Below are 12,834 nucleotides of genomic sequence, written 5' to 3'. Positions count from 1 at the left end.
TTATAAGATATTTCTCTACACCTACCTTCTGTGGGAAGTATCAAATAACAAAGTATTAAAATATATACTAAACAAGGAACTACATCCTTGATTAAATAAATCCAAAGTGGGAAATATGATACAGTATATGACGGCCTATGTATTATGATACGCTGCTCATATGCCTATGATCTGGGCCTATGCTTACAACCTATCTAATATGAACACAATCAAGAGATATATCCATAATATTCCATAGCCTGCATCTATTGAATATCAACAAGATTAAATGAGGTAAGAAACCAATATGCTCAACTTTATGCTTGAAACTAATCAATTGAATATATTCATTAAAACCTTGATCTCATTAATTATAATGAGACACATTTTTATAGAAATAATGAATCATTGATATTATCATCATTTGAAGAATAATTCAATAGATTAGCCTACTTCTCATGTTCTTGTAAAAATGTCCTGTAAAAGTGATTTTGATACCGTTTAAAAACTATAGCAGTTATGGATAGGTAGTTATCAATTAATTAAGTCCTATGAACTATTTTCATAATAAACTGTGCTATTCATGACAATTTCACAAAATCTACATAAAAAATTAGCTATCATGTTCTTGTAAAAATGTTTTGTGAAAGTGATTTTGAGACCGTTTAAAAACTATAACAGTTATTGATAGTTATCAATTACGTCCTATGAAATAATTTTAATGAACTGTGTTATTTATAACAGTTCCACAAAATCTACAAAAAAAATAGTTATCATGTTCTTGTGAAAATGTCCCATAAAAGTGATTTTGAGACAGTTTAAAAACTATAATAGTTATGGATAGTTATCATTAAGTCCTATGAACTATTCATAATAAACTGTGTTATTTATTATGACAGATTCTCAAAATCTACAAGAAAAATTACCGTAGCTCTAATGTTCTTGTGAAAATGTCCCATAAAAGTGATTTTGAGACCGTTTAAAATCTTTAACAGTTATGGATAGTTATCAATTACGTACAATTACGTTATTTTTAATAAACTGTGTTATTTATAACAGTTCCACAAAATCTACAAAAAAAGTTAGTTCTCATAATTATTCTTGTGATAATGTCCTATAAAAGTGATTTTGAGACCGTTTAAAATCATTAACAGTTATGGATAGTTATCAATTACGTCCTATTTATTTATTTATTTATAATTCACAATCAACTCAAGTACAAAGAAACAGACTACAGTCCAAAACTTCTTTTCATCCCAATTTCATTATTTTCATCCTATGAACTACCATTTTTGATAAACTGTTTTATTTATAACAGTTTTACAAAATCTATAAATAACTGAAATTCAATATATTTATAACAGTACTATTTATAACGAAAATTCAAAACAGTTCAACAAAATAATTTTCTTCCATCTAATGTCTCATCTTCTTTTCTATTCAATAATTTCTTCTCATTTCATCATTTCTATTCAATCATTTCAATCATATTCTTCCATCTAATTTTCTCATCTACCTTCATTCTTCTAAAAGCTGAGAATCAATAAATTGTTCTTGAATTTTATTCTTTAATTGATTAATTAATTTATTTATTCATTAATTTCAGGTAACTATCATGATAACAGGGATGATATTGAAGTGATTCACAAAAACGGACTCCAAGTTCCACGACGTGAATCAAAAACGAAGGACACTGTTAAAGCCAGCAATGCATCATCCATCAGTGTTAATCTACGTTTAACTTTGACCCTGATCAGTGGAGCTCTACTGTTTTCACTCAGGTTTTGATGCACCATCCTCCATCAGTGTTAATCTCGTCCGGTTAACTTTGACCCTGATCAGTGGAGTTCTGCTGTTTTCACTCAGGTTTTGATGCACCATCCATCAGTGTTAATCTCCGGTTGACTTTGACCCTGATCAGTGGAGCTCTGTTGTTTTCACTGAGGTTTTGATCCATCATTCCCCAGTGCTGACCTCCGGTTAACTTTGACCCTGATCAGTGGAGTTCTGTTGCTCTCCCACAGGGTTTTGATGAGAGATTCGAGACAGAATTGAGACTGAATGCGTTATTGGGTTTTTGTGCTAAAAGTTTGTTGTAGGCTAAATGTGATAAATTTTCTTAATGCAACAAGAATATTAAATGGAAGCAAGGACTTTCATTAAATTTAATGATTCTTCAATGTTGTTTTCCATCAGGAACTGATTATTACTAAATCACTTTTTGCTATTTAAAGAAAGTCTAGATTGCAACCTGTCTGCTAGTCGTTCTTTTTAATAGCAAAAGTATGATTTAATGATAGTTAAATTTCTAAAATCATGACAAAAAAGAGTAACTTATGATGTGTGAGAAGTTGAAATATTTTGTACAGCCTACTCAAATTGAATATTTTATTTATATTGTATATCATCAATGTACTTTATCATTTAATTTCACTATTAGGTAATGATACTGAGAAGAAATTCAAATCAAAGATCAATAATTATTATCACGTTTGATAATAACATTACAAACTATTTTGAACTTTATAATATTATCAATAAATTTTATACAGTTTATTATTATCATGGCGCAAATATAGTATTAAGACTAAATTTTATACAGTTCATTATCTTATAATCGTGCTATATTTTATTATCTTATGTTGCTTATACTATTATCATTCATAATAGATTTGAAGGAGGTTATCAGTATTTGGACATGTATGTATTTGGAGATGGATATGTATATTGGACTTGTTATTCGTGTACTCTGAATAGTGTATAATTTTCTAGATAAGAGAGCATTACACTCATATTATTCATATTGATAATAACTATTACTTTCAACAATAAAATATTTTTCAAAATAAATTGAAGTGCCAAAATGAAGAGCTTACTTCTAAAGTTAGCTGACTGCTATGGTGAGGTCCACGTTATAATGGTAGTGTTTGATTAGCAACGGTATTGCTATCCTTGTCTTTCCTTCAACAAAGCACATAGCGCTATCTCTTCCTCGCTTTGCTTTGTTGCCAGATCGTCTATTAACAATGTAGAATTATAATATTAATTCACAAAATATTCCATCTTAATCATGTAAATTCATTATGAAGTTATTGAGAAATATAATTTATAGCTTAATAAAATATAATTGATTATTTTAAACGAGAATGGACAGTTAATATTATATCAATGAGCCTGTATCAGCTACAGGCATTGACAAGACAGAGGTTCAGCAACGTTCTTCTCCCATCTTTCACTACTGTCATTATAACGTGGACATCACTATAATTATCATTCATCAATTTGCTTAAGGATGTGCAAAGGCTAAAAATAAACTTTCTACTCGTGATATTTTTCAAAGTTTTTCGATTTGTAAATCATTAAGCTATCAAAATGAGAACGTTTTCTCAGGAAAACATTTTTTTCCCGATCATTACTTTTTGAGATATGAGCGCCTGAAGTTTGAATTTTTGGGACAGAACATTTCAAATTCGGTAAGATATAAATCCATGAGATTCAGAGGATAGATTCTTCATGGTATTGTTGATCTAGTAAAACAACAGTTTTCTCAAAATATCAATTTTTGAAAAAGTTATTCAATTTACCAAAAATTACTCAACTAAAAGTTATTTTTAGTGAATTGAATTTATCTTCACTTAACTATCTTCAGAATTTATATTTTCAAAAAATTTCATTTTACTAGAACAACAATACCATGAAGAATCTATCCTCTGAATCTCATGGATTTAACTCTTATCGAATTTGAAATGTTCTGTCCCAAAAATTTAATCTTTAGGCGCTCATATCTCAAAAAGTAATGATCAGAAAAAAAAATTTCTGAGAAAACTTTTTCATTTTGATAGCTTGATGATATACAAATCGAAAAACTTTGAAAAATATCACGAGTAGAAAGTTTATTTTTAGCCTTTGCACAGCCTTAAGAGTTATATTTTTAGTCACGTCTCACCAGTAATCATTGAATAAAAAGTAACTGGCAATAGTGTTAGAAAGTGGAATGTGGATTTGACAATATTTTACCATTTTACTATTCATTATGGATTAACACAATATCGACAGAGATAGAAAATTATTAAAAAATGTTTTAATAAATTTCATTCTTCAGTAAAGAAAGTGAACAAAAGTATAAACAAAAAAGAAAACATAGCTTCAGTGAAATTAGAAAAATGATGTACTTACAATAATATAGGATTCTAAATATAATCTCTAAATTTACTGAGAAAGACACTCCCGAGAAATTTCTATGTTGGAGATGCCATCAAAGAGCTATATCTTCAATTATTTTTGGTTTAAACAGAAAATGTTCAATAGTTTAATAGAAAATGATTTATTGTATAAATGGAATAGTAAAAAACATTGAATTTCTTTATAAATTATTGGAAATCAATTTATTTAGAAACTATTAGAAGAATGACTTTCAAATCAATCGATTTATTGTGATAGGGAAATGCTGTACGGTAAGGTATTTAGCCGATTCAATCAGGACCTCCTATATACATACTACCGAGCCTGACCCTAGAAAAATGGCCGCTGTAAGTGGTGGTCTTATAGAAATTCCTACTGAGAAAAAAATCACTAATCAGCTGTTAGATGCCACCACCTACGGCGGCCATTTTTTTTTGGAGGCGCAGGTCCGGTATATAGGGAGTCCGGATTCAATATTCAACCATAGACTATAATATATATTTTATTGTAATCATTTGTGATCTGTATGCCTTTATTTTTATATATGAAGTAGCCTATATTATACAATTTTATGTATGTTATACAAAAATACATAAGTATATATAATCGTAAAGTTTAAAGATCTCTCAATTATTCAAAGAGTATGTATTCCAATAAACTATCATTTTTGGAACAAATTATTCTCAATTTCATTGTGATGGTACTAACTTTATTCAAGTAGATTTTCAATTTATTTCTATTACGGTACCTAGTTGTAACTTTATCCAAGTACAAGATACTGCTTTTTGTGTAGTTGAGAAGTTGATATTGTGGTAATTATTCATATTTAATGAAAAAGACTAAGAAATTGTCAAAAACCACAGATTTATTGATACTTGGAAAGACCGGTTTCGGTTATTACACCATATTGTCAATCTCTGATAAACTAAAACTAAAAAAAAATTTTTTAGTTTATCAGAGATTGACAATGGTGTAATAACCGAAACTGGTCTTTCTAATTATCAATAAATCTGTGGTTTTTGACAATTTCTTAGCCTTTTTCATTCAAAGTACAAGATACCCTTAAAAAGTCAGCGAAAATTTTTGGAGAGCTCTAGTTCCCCCAGGGTTTTATCAGCCGCCCTTATGCTGAGTATATTAAAAATATTTTTATCTTAGTATAAATTCACTGTAGACTACAGTGTGGTCCACTTTATAATGGCATTATTTAATTAGCACCGGTGTTGCTATCCTTGTCTATCATTCGACAAAGCAGATAGCGCTATCCTTTTCCAGCTCCACTACGTTGCCAGACGGTACTTTTAGAGATATAATTAATTATTAAGATAGATAGATAGATAGATAGATAGATAGCCTGATAGATAGATAGATAGATAGATAGATAGATAGATATTACGTCTGGTTGGCCTCAACGGCGTCAGACAAGTCAAAGTGCTAGCAAAAGCGAGACACCATTAATTTTTCATTAAATTTTTATTTAGTATATAATTACTATTTGTCTTTGACTCTATTACAGTAATCAAAATAGTCCTTCAGACTATAAAAGCATTCCTCCTTTAGAAATAATTTCAAACTTCGTTTAAACTTTTTTATCGTTAATATTTCCCGCAACCGAATTGGTAGTACTTGGTAAATCTTTCTACCAATATAACTGGGGTTTTCTTCATACAAAGTCAATTTATGATATTCCGAGAAGGTACTCTTATGCCGTGTATTATATTCATGCGTCTTATTAATAGTCTGTAGTGAACACCTTCTAATATATACACACATTTCCAAAATATAGAGACAGGGAACACTGAGAATCTCCATTTTAATAAAATAGTCCCTACAATGTGTTTGTGGATGCAACCTCAACATAGTGCGCAATGCTTTCTTTTGACAAATGAAAATTTTCTGAAGGTTACTCTCTCTAGCTCCCCATAGGGCCACTGAATATGTAATATGTGACTCCACCAAGCAATGATAGACCGACTTCAATAGAGGCTTATTATTTAATTTACTTAAATTCCTTAAGACAAAAATTCCAATCGCTATTTTACTTTCAATCTTATCCAATTGTTCCCCCCACCCCGGCCCTTCCTCCAGTTTCACCCCTAAGAAGTCCGTTGAGCTCTTGATTACCAATTCCGACTCTCCAATGAATAATTTAGGTGTTTCATTGTGTCTTAACCTCCTACTCAATTTAACAAAATGATTCAATCTCAATTATGAAAATGTATTATTAAATCATTTGAAAATATGAAAAAACACAAATATATTGTCAAATTCTACCGTTTTTATTTTTTGGTACAGCTTGAAAATGTGAGTGTATGGTCACGAAACCATGGTCCTTTACAAAAAATAAAAATGTAAAATTTGACAATATAAGTGTGTTTTTATTTCATCATGGAACGGTTCTACAACATTGACAGTGACTCAGTCGAAATGAAAATATATTTTTCGCCACACTTGGATGTAATGAGCTGGTTTACGTGCGTCATATGGAGGCCGAAAGTGATTGTTTTCCGACCAGGCCGGTAAAACTTTACGGCCCTAGGGCTGTAAAATGACCTTGAATAACAGCTGATCATGTCCAATCTCACAAAAATCATAGAGATAATCTCATAATGACTGTAATAATCTACATAATTATGTATCGTGAATCGCGGTATCATGTCTATAATATATTTTATAAATTACTGTTTCATAATTTAATATTTATTATTGTGTTTTTGATATCAAACAATAGAATACGATGATATCTCCATAGCCTCAACAATATAATGTTGGCTGCATTGTCCATTGTCAGAAAGGTACGTATTGCACGTATTTAAAAGTGAAGAATCGAATTTGAAATCAAAGTACAATAATTGTATCAATATTTAAAAGTGAGGTAGAGTAATAATTGTTTCTTTTTTATTATCGAATTCTACTTCTTAATGCAATACAATCAACAATAATAATAGGAAAATACAGCAGAGATCTAAAGTTTAAGGTAAGCCTACTGGTGAAACTCAGCCTTGACTGAAAAATACCTAGTAATTTTTCCGTAATTCATTATTAAAACTATTAGATAATTTTTCTTCAATATCAAACCATATAGAGAAAACATTAGGCCCACTCAAGATTGAATCTTCGAATGTTTTCTCTATGATTTAACTATTTTCAGAGCAATATTTTGTTGTGAAAATGCCGGCAACCGGCTTCAAGTTTGCCGCTATACACTATATTATAGTAGCCTACATACGTTACCTGACTTACAGGCCTCTACGATCAACAATACCCAATGGCCGAGAGCGTAAAGGCGTAATACCTCAAAGCTCAGTGAATTACAAACATGATCTAGGTTCAAACCTCGGTCAATGACATTTTTTTTTTGTCAATGAATTTCAACTTTTATTAGCTATTTTTTATATTAGTTACCATAATTTAAATTTCAATCAATTTTTTAGATATATTTTGAGACAAAACTCTGAAATATGCAATTATATTAATTTTTTAATCACATTATTTCAAAATAGTAATGAAAATTCTATTCATCCATCTATCCATGAGATATTGCACCAGGCGCAAAGCGCGAGCTATAAAAATTCAAACAATTATTTGAAATATTATTAGTATAAAAATATTGTCACTATTGTAAATTATTAATTAGTAATATTGAAATGATTGACAGTGAAAGTTGTCATAACCAAGATTCAAACTATCAAAATACGCTGTTTGAATTTTATTTATTTCCCAATTTCTTATATATTGGGAAGTTTTTTTTTGGTGTGGCGAAAAATAGCGTTCGCAACACGGGCAAAAATGTTTTTCCGGCTCTCGAACGCTTCAAGTTCTCGACTTCGTCTCGAACTTGAAAACCGCGATCTCGAGCCGGAAAATGTACATTTTCGACCCTAGGTGCGAAATATACTATTTTAGACGAATAAAGTATAATTCATCATTTCAAACAAGAAAGAACAGTTAATATTACATCAAGCATCAGCTATATATATAAAAGCGAAATAACACTCACTCACTGATTGACTGACTCACTCACTCACTCGCAAAACTAAAAATCTACCGGACCAAAATCGTTCAAATTTAGTAGGTATAATGTTGGAGATAAGTTTAGTAGGTATAATCATAGAGAAACGATAGCATAAGTAGATATCCCATGGTATAGAGCGTTTATGTCGCAACTTTTACTGTTATCCCAAGCCAATAGTTCACGTAGTTCTTTCCTATGCAGATGTGTGACGCTGGTAGTCTCTCAAATTGTGTCGTTCATACACTCTCACCCCAACAAAACAGTAAAAATTGACAATAATCGACAGTAATCGGCTTGAGATGTTGCGACATAAATTCCCTATACCATGGGATATCAGCTACTTACGCTATTGTTCCTCTATGGTATAATGTAGGTAAGCTTATAGTTGGCCCTTTAGAGGCGCACTAAGAACGGATTTGGGGAAATTTCTAAATATACGCCCAAAATCTGCGTTTTTCCAGCGTTTTTTAGCGTTTTCTCAGCTTTATCGAGAGCAAATGAACAGAAAATGTTCAAATTTAGTACAGAAGCTCAGCTAGGGTGTAATAATGTTGTGTTAGAAGGAATTTGTAATAACGCCAAAGACACGACTAAAATCTTCGTTTTTCCAGCGTATTTTCGCGCTTTCTCAGATTTATCGAGAACAAATGAACAGAAATTGTTCAAATTTAGTACAGAAGCTAAGCTAGGGTGTAATAATGTTGTGTTAGAAGGAATTTGTAATAACGCCAAAGACACGACTAAAATCTGCGTTTTTCCAGCGTATTTTCGCGCTTTCTCAGATTTATCGAGAACAAATGAACAGAAATTGTTCAAATTTAGTACAGAAGCTAAGCTGGGGTGTAATAATGTTGTAATAGAAGGAATTTGTAATAACGCCAAAGACAAGACTAAAATCTTCGTTTTTCCAGCGTATTTTCTCGCTTTCTCAGATTTATCGAGAACAAATGAACAGAAATTGTTCAAATTTAGTACAGAAGTTAAGCTAGGGTGTAATAATGTTGTGTTAGAAGGAATTTGTAATAACGCCAAAATCTTCGTTTTTCCAGCGTATTTTCGCGCTTTCTCAGCTTTATCGAGAACAAATGAACAAATCATGTTCAAATTTACTACAGAAGCTAAGCTGGGGTGTAATAATGTTTTCGCCACACTGCACAGAAAGCAGCTGTTTTCTAGTCCCTACGTAGATCTGAAAGACCTTGTTTGCAGACGACGTCAGAAAAGTTTTTCTTTTCCGGTCTAGGCCAGAAAGTTGTCTCTTTCCAGCCGCTTATGGCTGGAAACAACGCGCTAATTATTATTAATAAGTCATCCGCTAGATCGGGCGAGTGTCCACTTTCATAATAAGCTGAAGTCGCCATGATTTTAGTTCCAGTTTCGAATCAAACTAATTCGCTTCGCAACCAGTTTTATTCAATTATTTATTGTTGATTAGTGCATTCCGAATTTTCAAAAATGCTTGAAGATGACTGTGGTATTCCAAGTGAAATTTTAAAAGAATCTGAAATCCTGACTGCAAATCTTCTACCACTAAAATCAAGAGATAGGTACGATAGCTTAACGAGTATTCTTTATTTATTTTGTCAGCAATACCTGTAGTGTGGCGAAAAATATCGTTCGCACCACGGGCAAAAATGTTTTTCCAGCTCTCAATCTTTTCTAGTCCTCGGCCTACGGCCTCGGACTTGAAAACCGATTTCGAGCTGGAAAAATCTCATTTTCTGCTCTAGGTGCGAAATATACTATTTGTTAGGAGGAATTTGAAATAACGCCAAAGATACGCCCAAAATTAGCGTTTTCTCAGTTCTTTCATGAAGTAATAGACAGAAAATGTTTACATTATGCAGGCGAGCGAAGCGAGTCCGCTGATTTCATTTTTGGACGATCCAGTCGGGGGTCCAGGGGGCGGAGCCCCCTGGCTAGACGGATATGGCAAGCGAAGCGAGCCTTATGGCTAGTCCTCTATATAAGTCAGTGGCAAGGCAGAGAATCGCCAACGTTGTTCCCCTATCTTTCACCACTGTCATTATAACGTGGACCTTACTCATTATAGCAACACACAATCAAATTCTAACCCAAATTTGACACTTTTGATTTATACACTTGTGGCAATAAGAATTGTACCCTATAATTACCGGTACCTAGAGAGAGTTTCACTTCAAACTATCAGTATTGGATGAACGGAAAGCATTGATGATATCTATAAGGAATGATGACTGTTTGAAGTTTGAAGCAAAACATAAAACAATCTTAAGATTTCTCTGCTTGAAGTTATAGTGAGTTTCACTTGATACTGGCAGTGTATTTGAATAGGAAAAGTTAGTGTTGTTTGTTAAGAGATGCTGACAGATTAAACTATAGTGAGGTCCACGTTATAAAATGGCAGTGAAGAAAGATAGGAGAACAACGTTGCCGATCCTCTGTCTTGTCAATGTCTCCAGTAGACGGTAGCTGATACAGGTTTATTAATGTTATATTAACTGTTCATTCTCGTTTAAAATAATCAATTATATCACTATTAAATTTTATAAAACTTTTAAGTGAAAAAACACTCACATTATTTGATGTGGCGACGTCCGTTTCGTGCTGGTATCGCACATTTTCAAGCCAAAAGTTTGTTTTGGCTTGGAAATGTGCGATACCAGCACGAAACGGACGTCGCCACATCAAATAATGTGAGTGTTTTTTCACTTAAAAGTTTTATAAAATTTAATAGTGATAATTATAGTGGAAACAAGATGGATAACCAACAACAAATCAATTATATCTTATTAAGCAATATATTTTTCAATAATTTCATAATTAAGATGATTTTTTTTGCTAATTAATTATCAATTCTACATTGTTAAAAGATGATCTGGCAACAGAGCAAAGCTTGAAAGAGATAGCGCTATCCGCTTTGTTGAATGATAGACAAGGATAGCAATACCATTGCCAATCAACACTGCCATTATAACGTGGACCTCACTTTAAATCTCAGTAAAGTTGCTTAATCTCGAAGAATTTCCCTCATGTCGCAAGCCTTGATTAGAAAGCACTAGGATCAGATTCACTACAATTTGTCAGCATTGGTTGAATGTAAAGGATCAATTTCATTTACAAGGAATACTGTGACAAACGTGTTTGGAGAGAAGTATGGCTTGGGGTAATTTTTAATGGGAAAGTTGGCAGTACCTGTTACCATCTCCTTTGCACCCGGTTTATTGCCGTTTCTCTCTCTCCTGCTATTTCATCAGAGTGCGTGTTTTGCCAGTCTAGTTAGCAGCTGAACGACCTTAATTGGAATGTTGTTCAGAATTCCACAACGAATTTTAATTTGAATAAGAGTGCAAGCCTGGTCTTATCTTACTATGAACTCAGTATTTCCCATAGTTGTATGGGAATTTACTAGGAAACTTAGGGGAATAAAAGCTGAATTTGAAAATGTTGATATCCCTGATATGAGTTTCTATTTGAATGTTGTTTGGAATAATTCCAAACAATTTATGGAATATTCTACATAACGTTTTGAATTTTGTTAAGAGTGCACCCCTGGTCTTATCTTACTTTGAACTCAGGATTTCCCATAACAAATTGATGGGAATTTACAAGAAAATTTAGGGGAACAAAGCTGCGCTGAACTTGAAAATTCAAGTTTACCTAAGTTTTATATTGGTATGATGTTTAGAATTCCACAACGTTTTGAATTTGAATAAGAGTGGATAGCTGGTTTTATCTTACTATGAATTCAGGATTTCCCCTAACAAATTGATGGGAATTTACAAGAAAATTTAGGGGAACAAAGGCTGAATTTGAAAATTATAGTCTCCCTGAGTTTTCTTTTGGAATGTAGTTCAAATACCATAACGTTTTGATTTTGAATAAGAGTGGATGCCTGGCCTTTTTGAACATGGCCTGGTTATTATGAACTCAGGATTTTCCATAACAAATTGATGGGATTTCACTGGACAATTTAGAGGAAAAAAGCTGAATTTGAAAATAATTCTGATTTTCCTAAGTTCTCTTTTGGAATGTTGTTCAAATACCATATCGTTTTGAATTTGAATAAGAGTGGATGGCTTGTCTTATCTTACTAGGAATTCAGGATTTCCCATTACAAATTGATGGGAATTTACAAGAAAATTTAGGGGAACAAAGGCTGAATTTGAAAATTCTAGTTTCACTGTGTTTTATATTGGAATGTAGTTCAAATACAATAACGTTTTGAATTCGAATAAGAGTGGATGGTTGGTTTTATCTTAATATGTACTCAAGATTTCTTAATCGTACTCATAACGAATTGATGGGAATCTACTAGGAAATTTAGGGGAACAAATGCAGAATTCATAAATTCTAGTTCACCTGAGTTTTCTATTGGTATGATGTTAACCAATAGAAAAACTGGTTGTTTAGAATTAAAAACTCGTTGTTTAGAATTCCACAACGTTTTGAATTTGAATAAGAGTGGATAGCTGATCTTATATTACCGTGAACTCAGGATTTCCCATAACAAAATCATGGGAATCTACTAGGAAATTTAGGGAAACAAAAGCTGAGTTTTGGATTATGGTTTTCCTGGTTTGGAATGAATTCTACTTATAATGCTACCAATTGTTGAGAATACCATAACGTTTCGAATTTGGATAGTAGTGAACGTGGTATCGTCTTATCTTACTGAG

General features: G+C 32.2%; 1 protein-coding gene across 2 annotated transcripts in view; it reads left to right on the top strand.

The window, feature by feature from the left end:
- Positions 1-2,208, top strand: part of LOC111057664 (stromelysin-2) — an 82,497-nt gene extending 80,289 nt beyond the window's left edge. For both annotated transcript variants that reach the window (XM_039439551.1, XM_039439552.1), the window contains one exon: positions 1,586-2,208. In XM_039439551.1, coding sequence (XP_039295485.1) covers positions 1,586-1,767 — 182 coding nt within the window. In that variant the 3' untranslated portion in view covers positions 1,768-2,208. The remainder of the gene's footprint in view (positions 1-1,585) is intronic.
- Positions 2,209-12,834: the final 10,626 nt, after the last annotated feature.

The sequence above is a fragment of the Nilaparvata lugens genome, chromosome 13 (genome assembly GCF_014356525.2).
Source record: "Nilaparvata lugens isolate BPH chromosome 13, ASM1435652v1, whole genome shotgun sequence".
Classification (NCBI taxonomy): Eukaryota; Metazoa; Arthropoda; class Insecta; order Hemiptera; family Delphacidae; genus Nilaparvata; species Nilaparvata lugens.
Note: the sequence above shows the minus strand (reverse complement) of the source record. Positions and strands in the feature narration are given on the sequence as shown.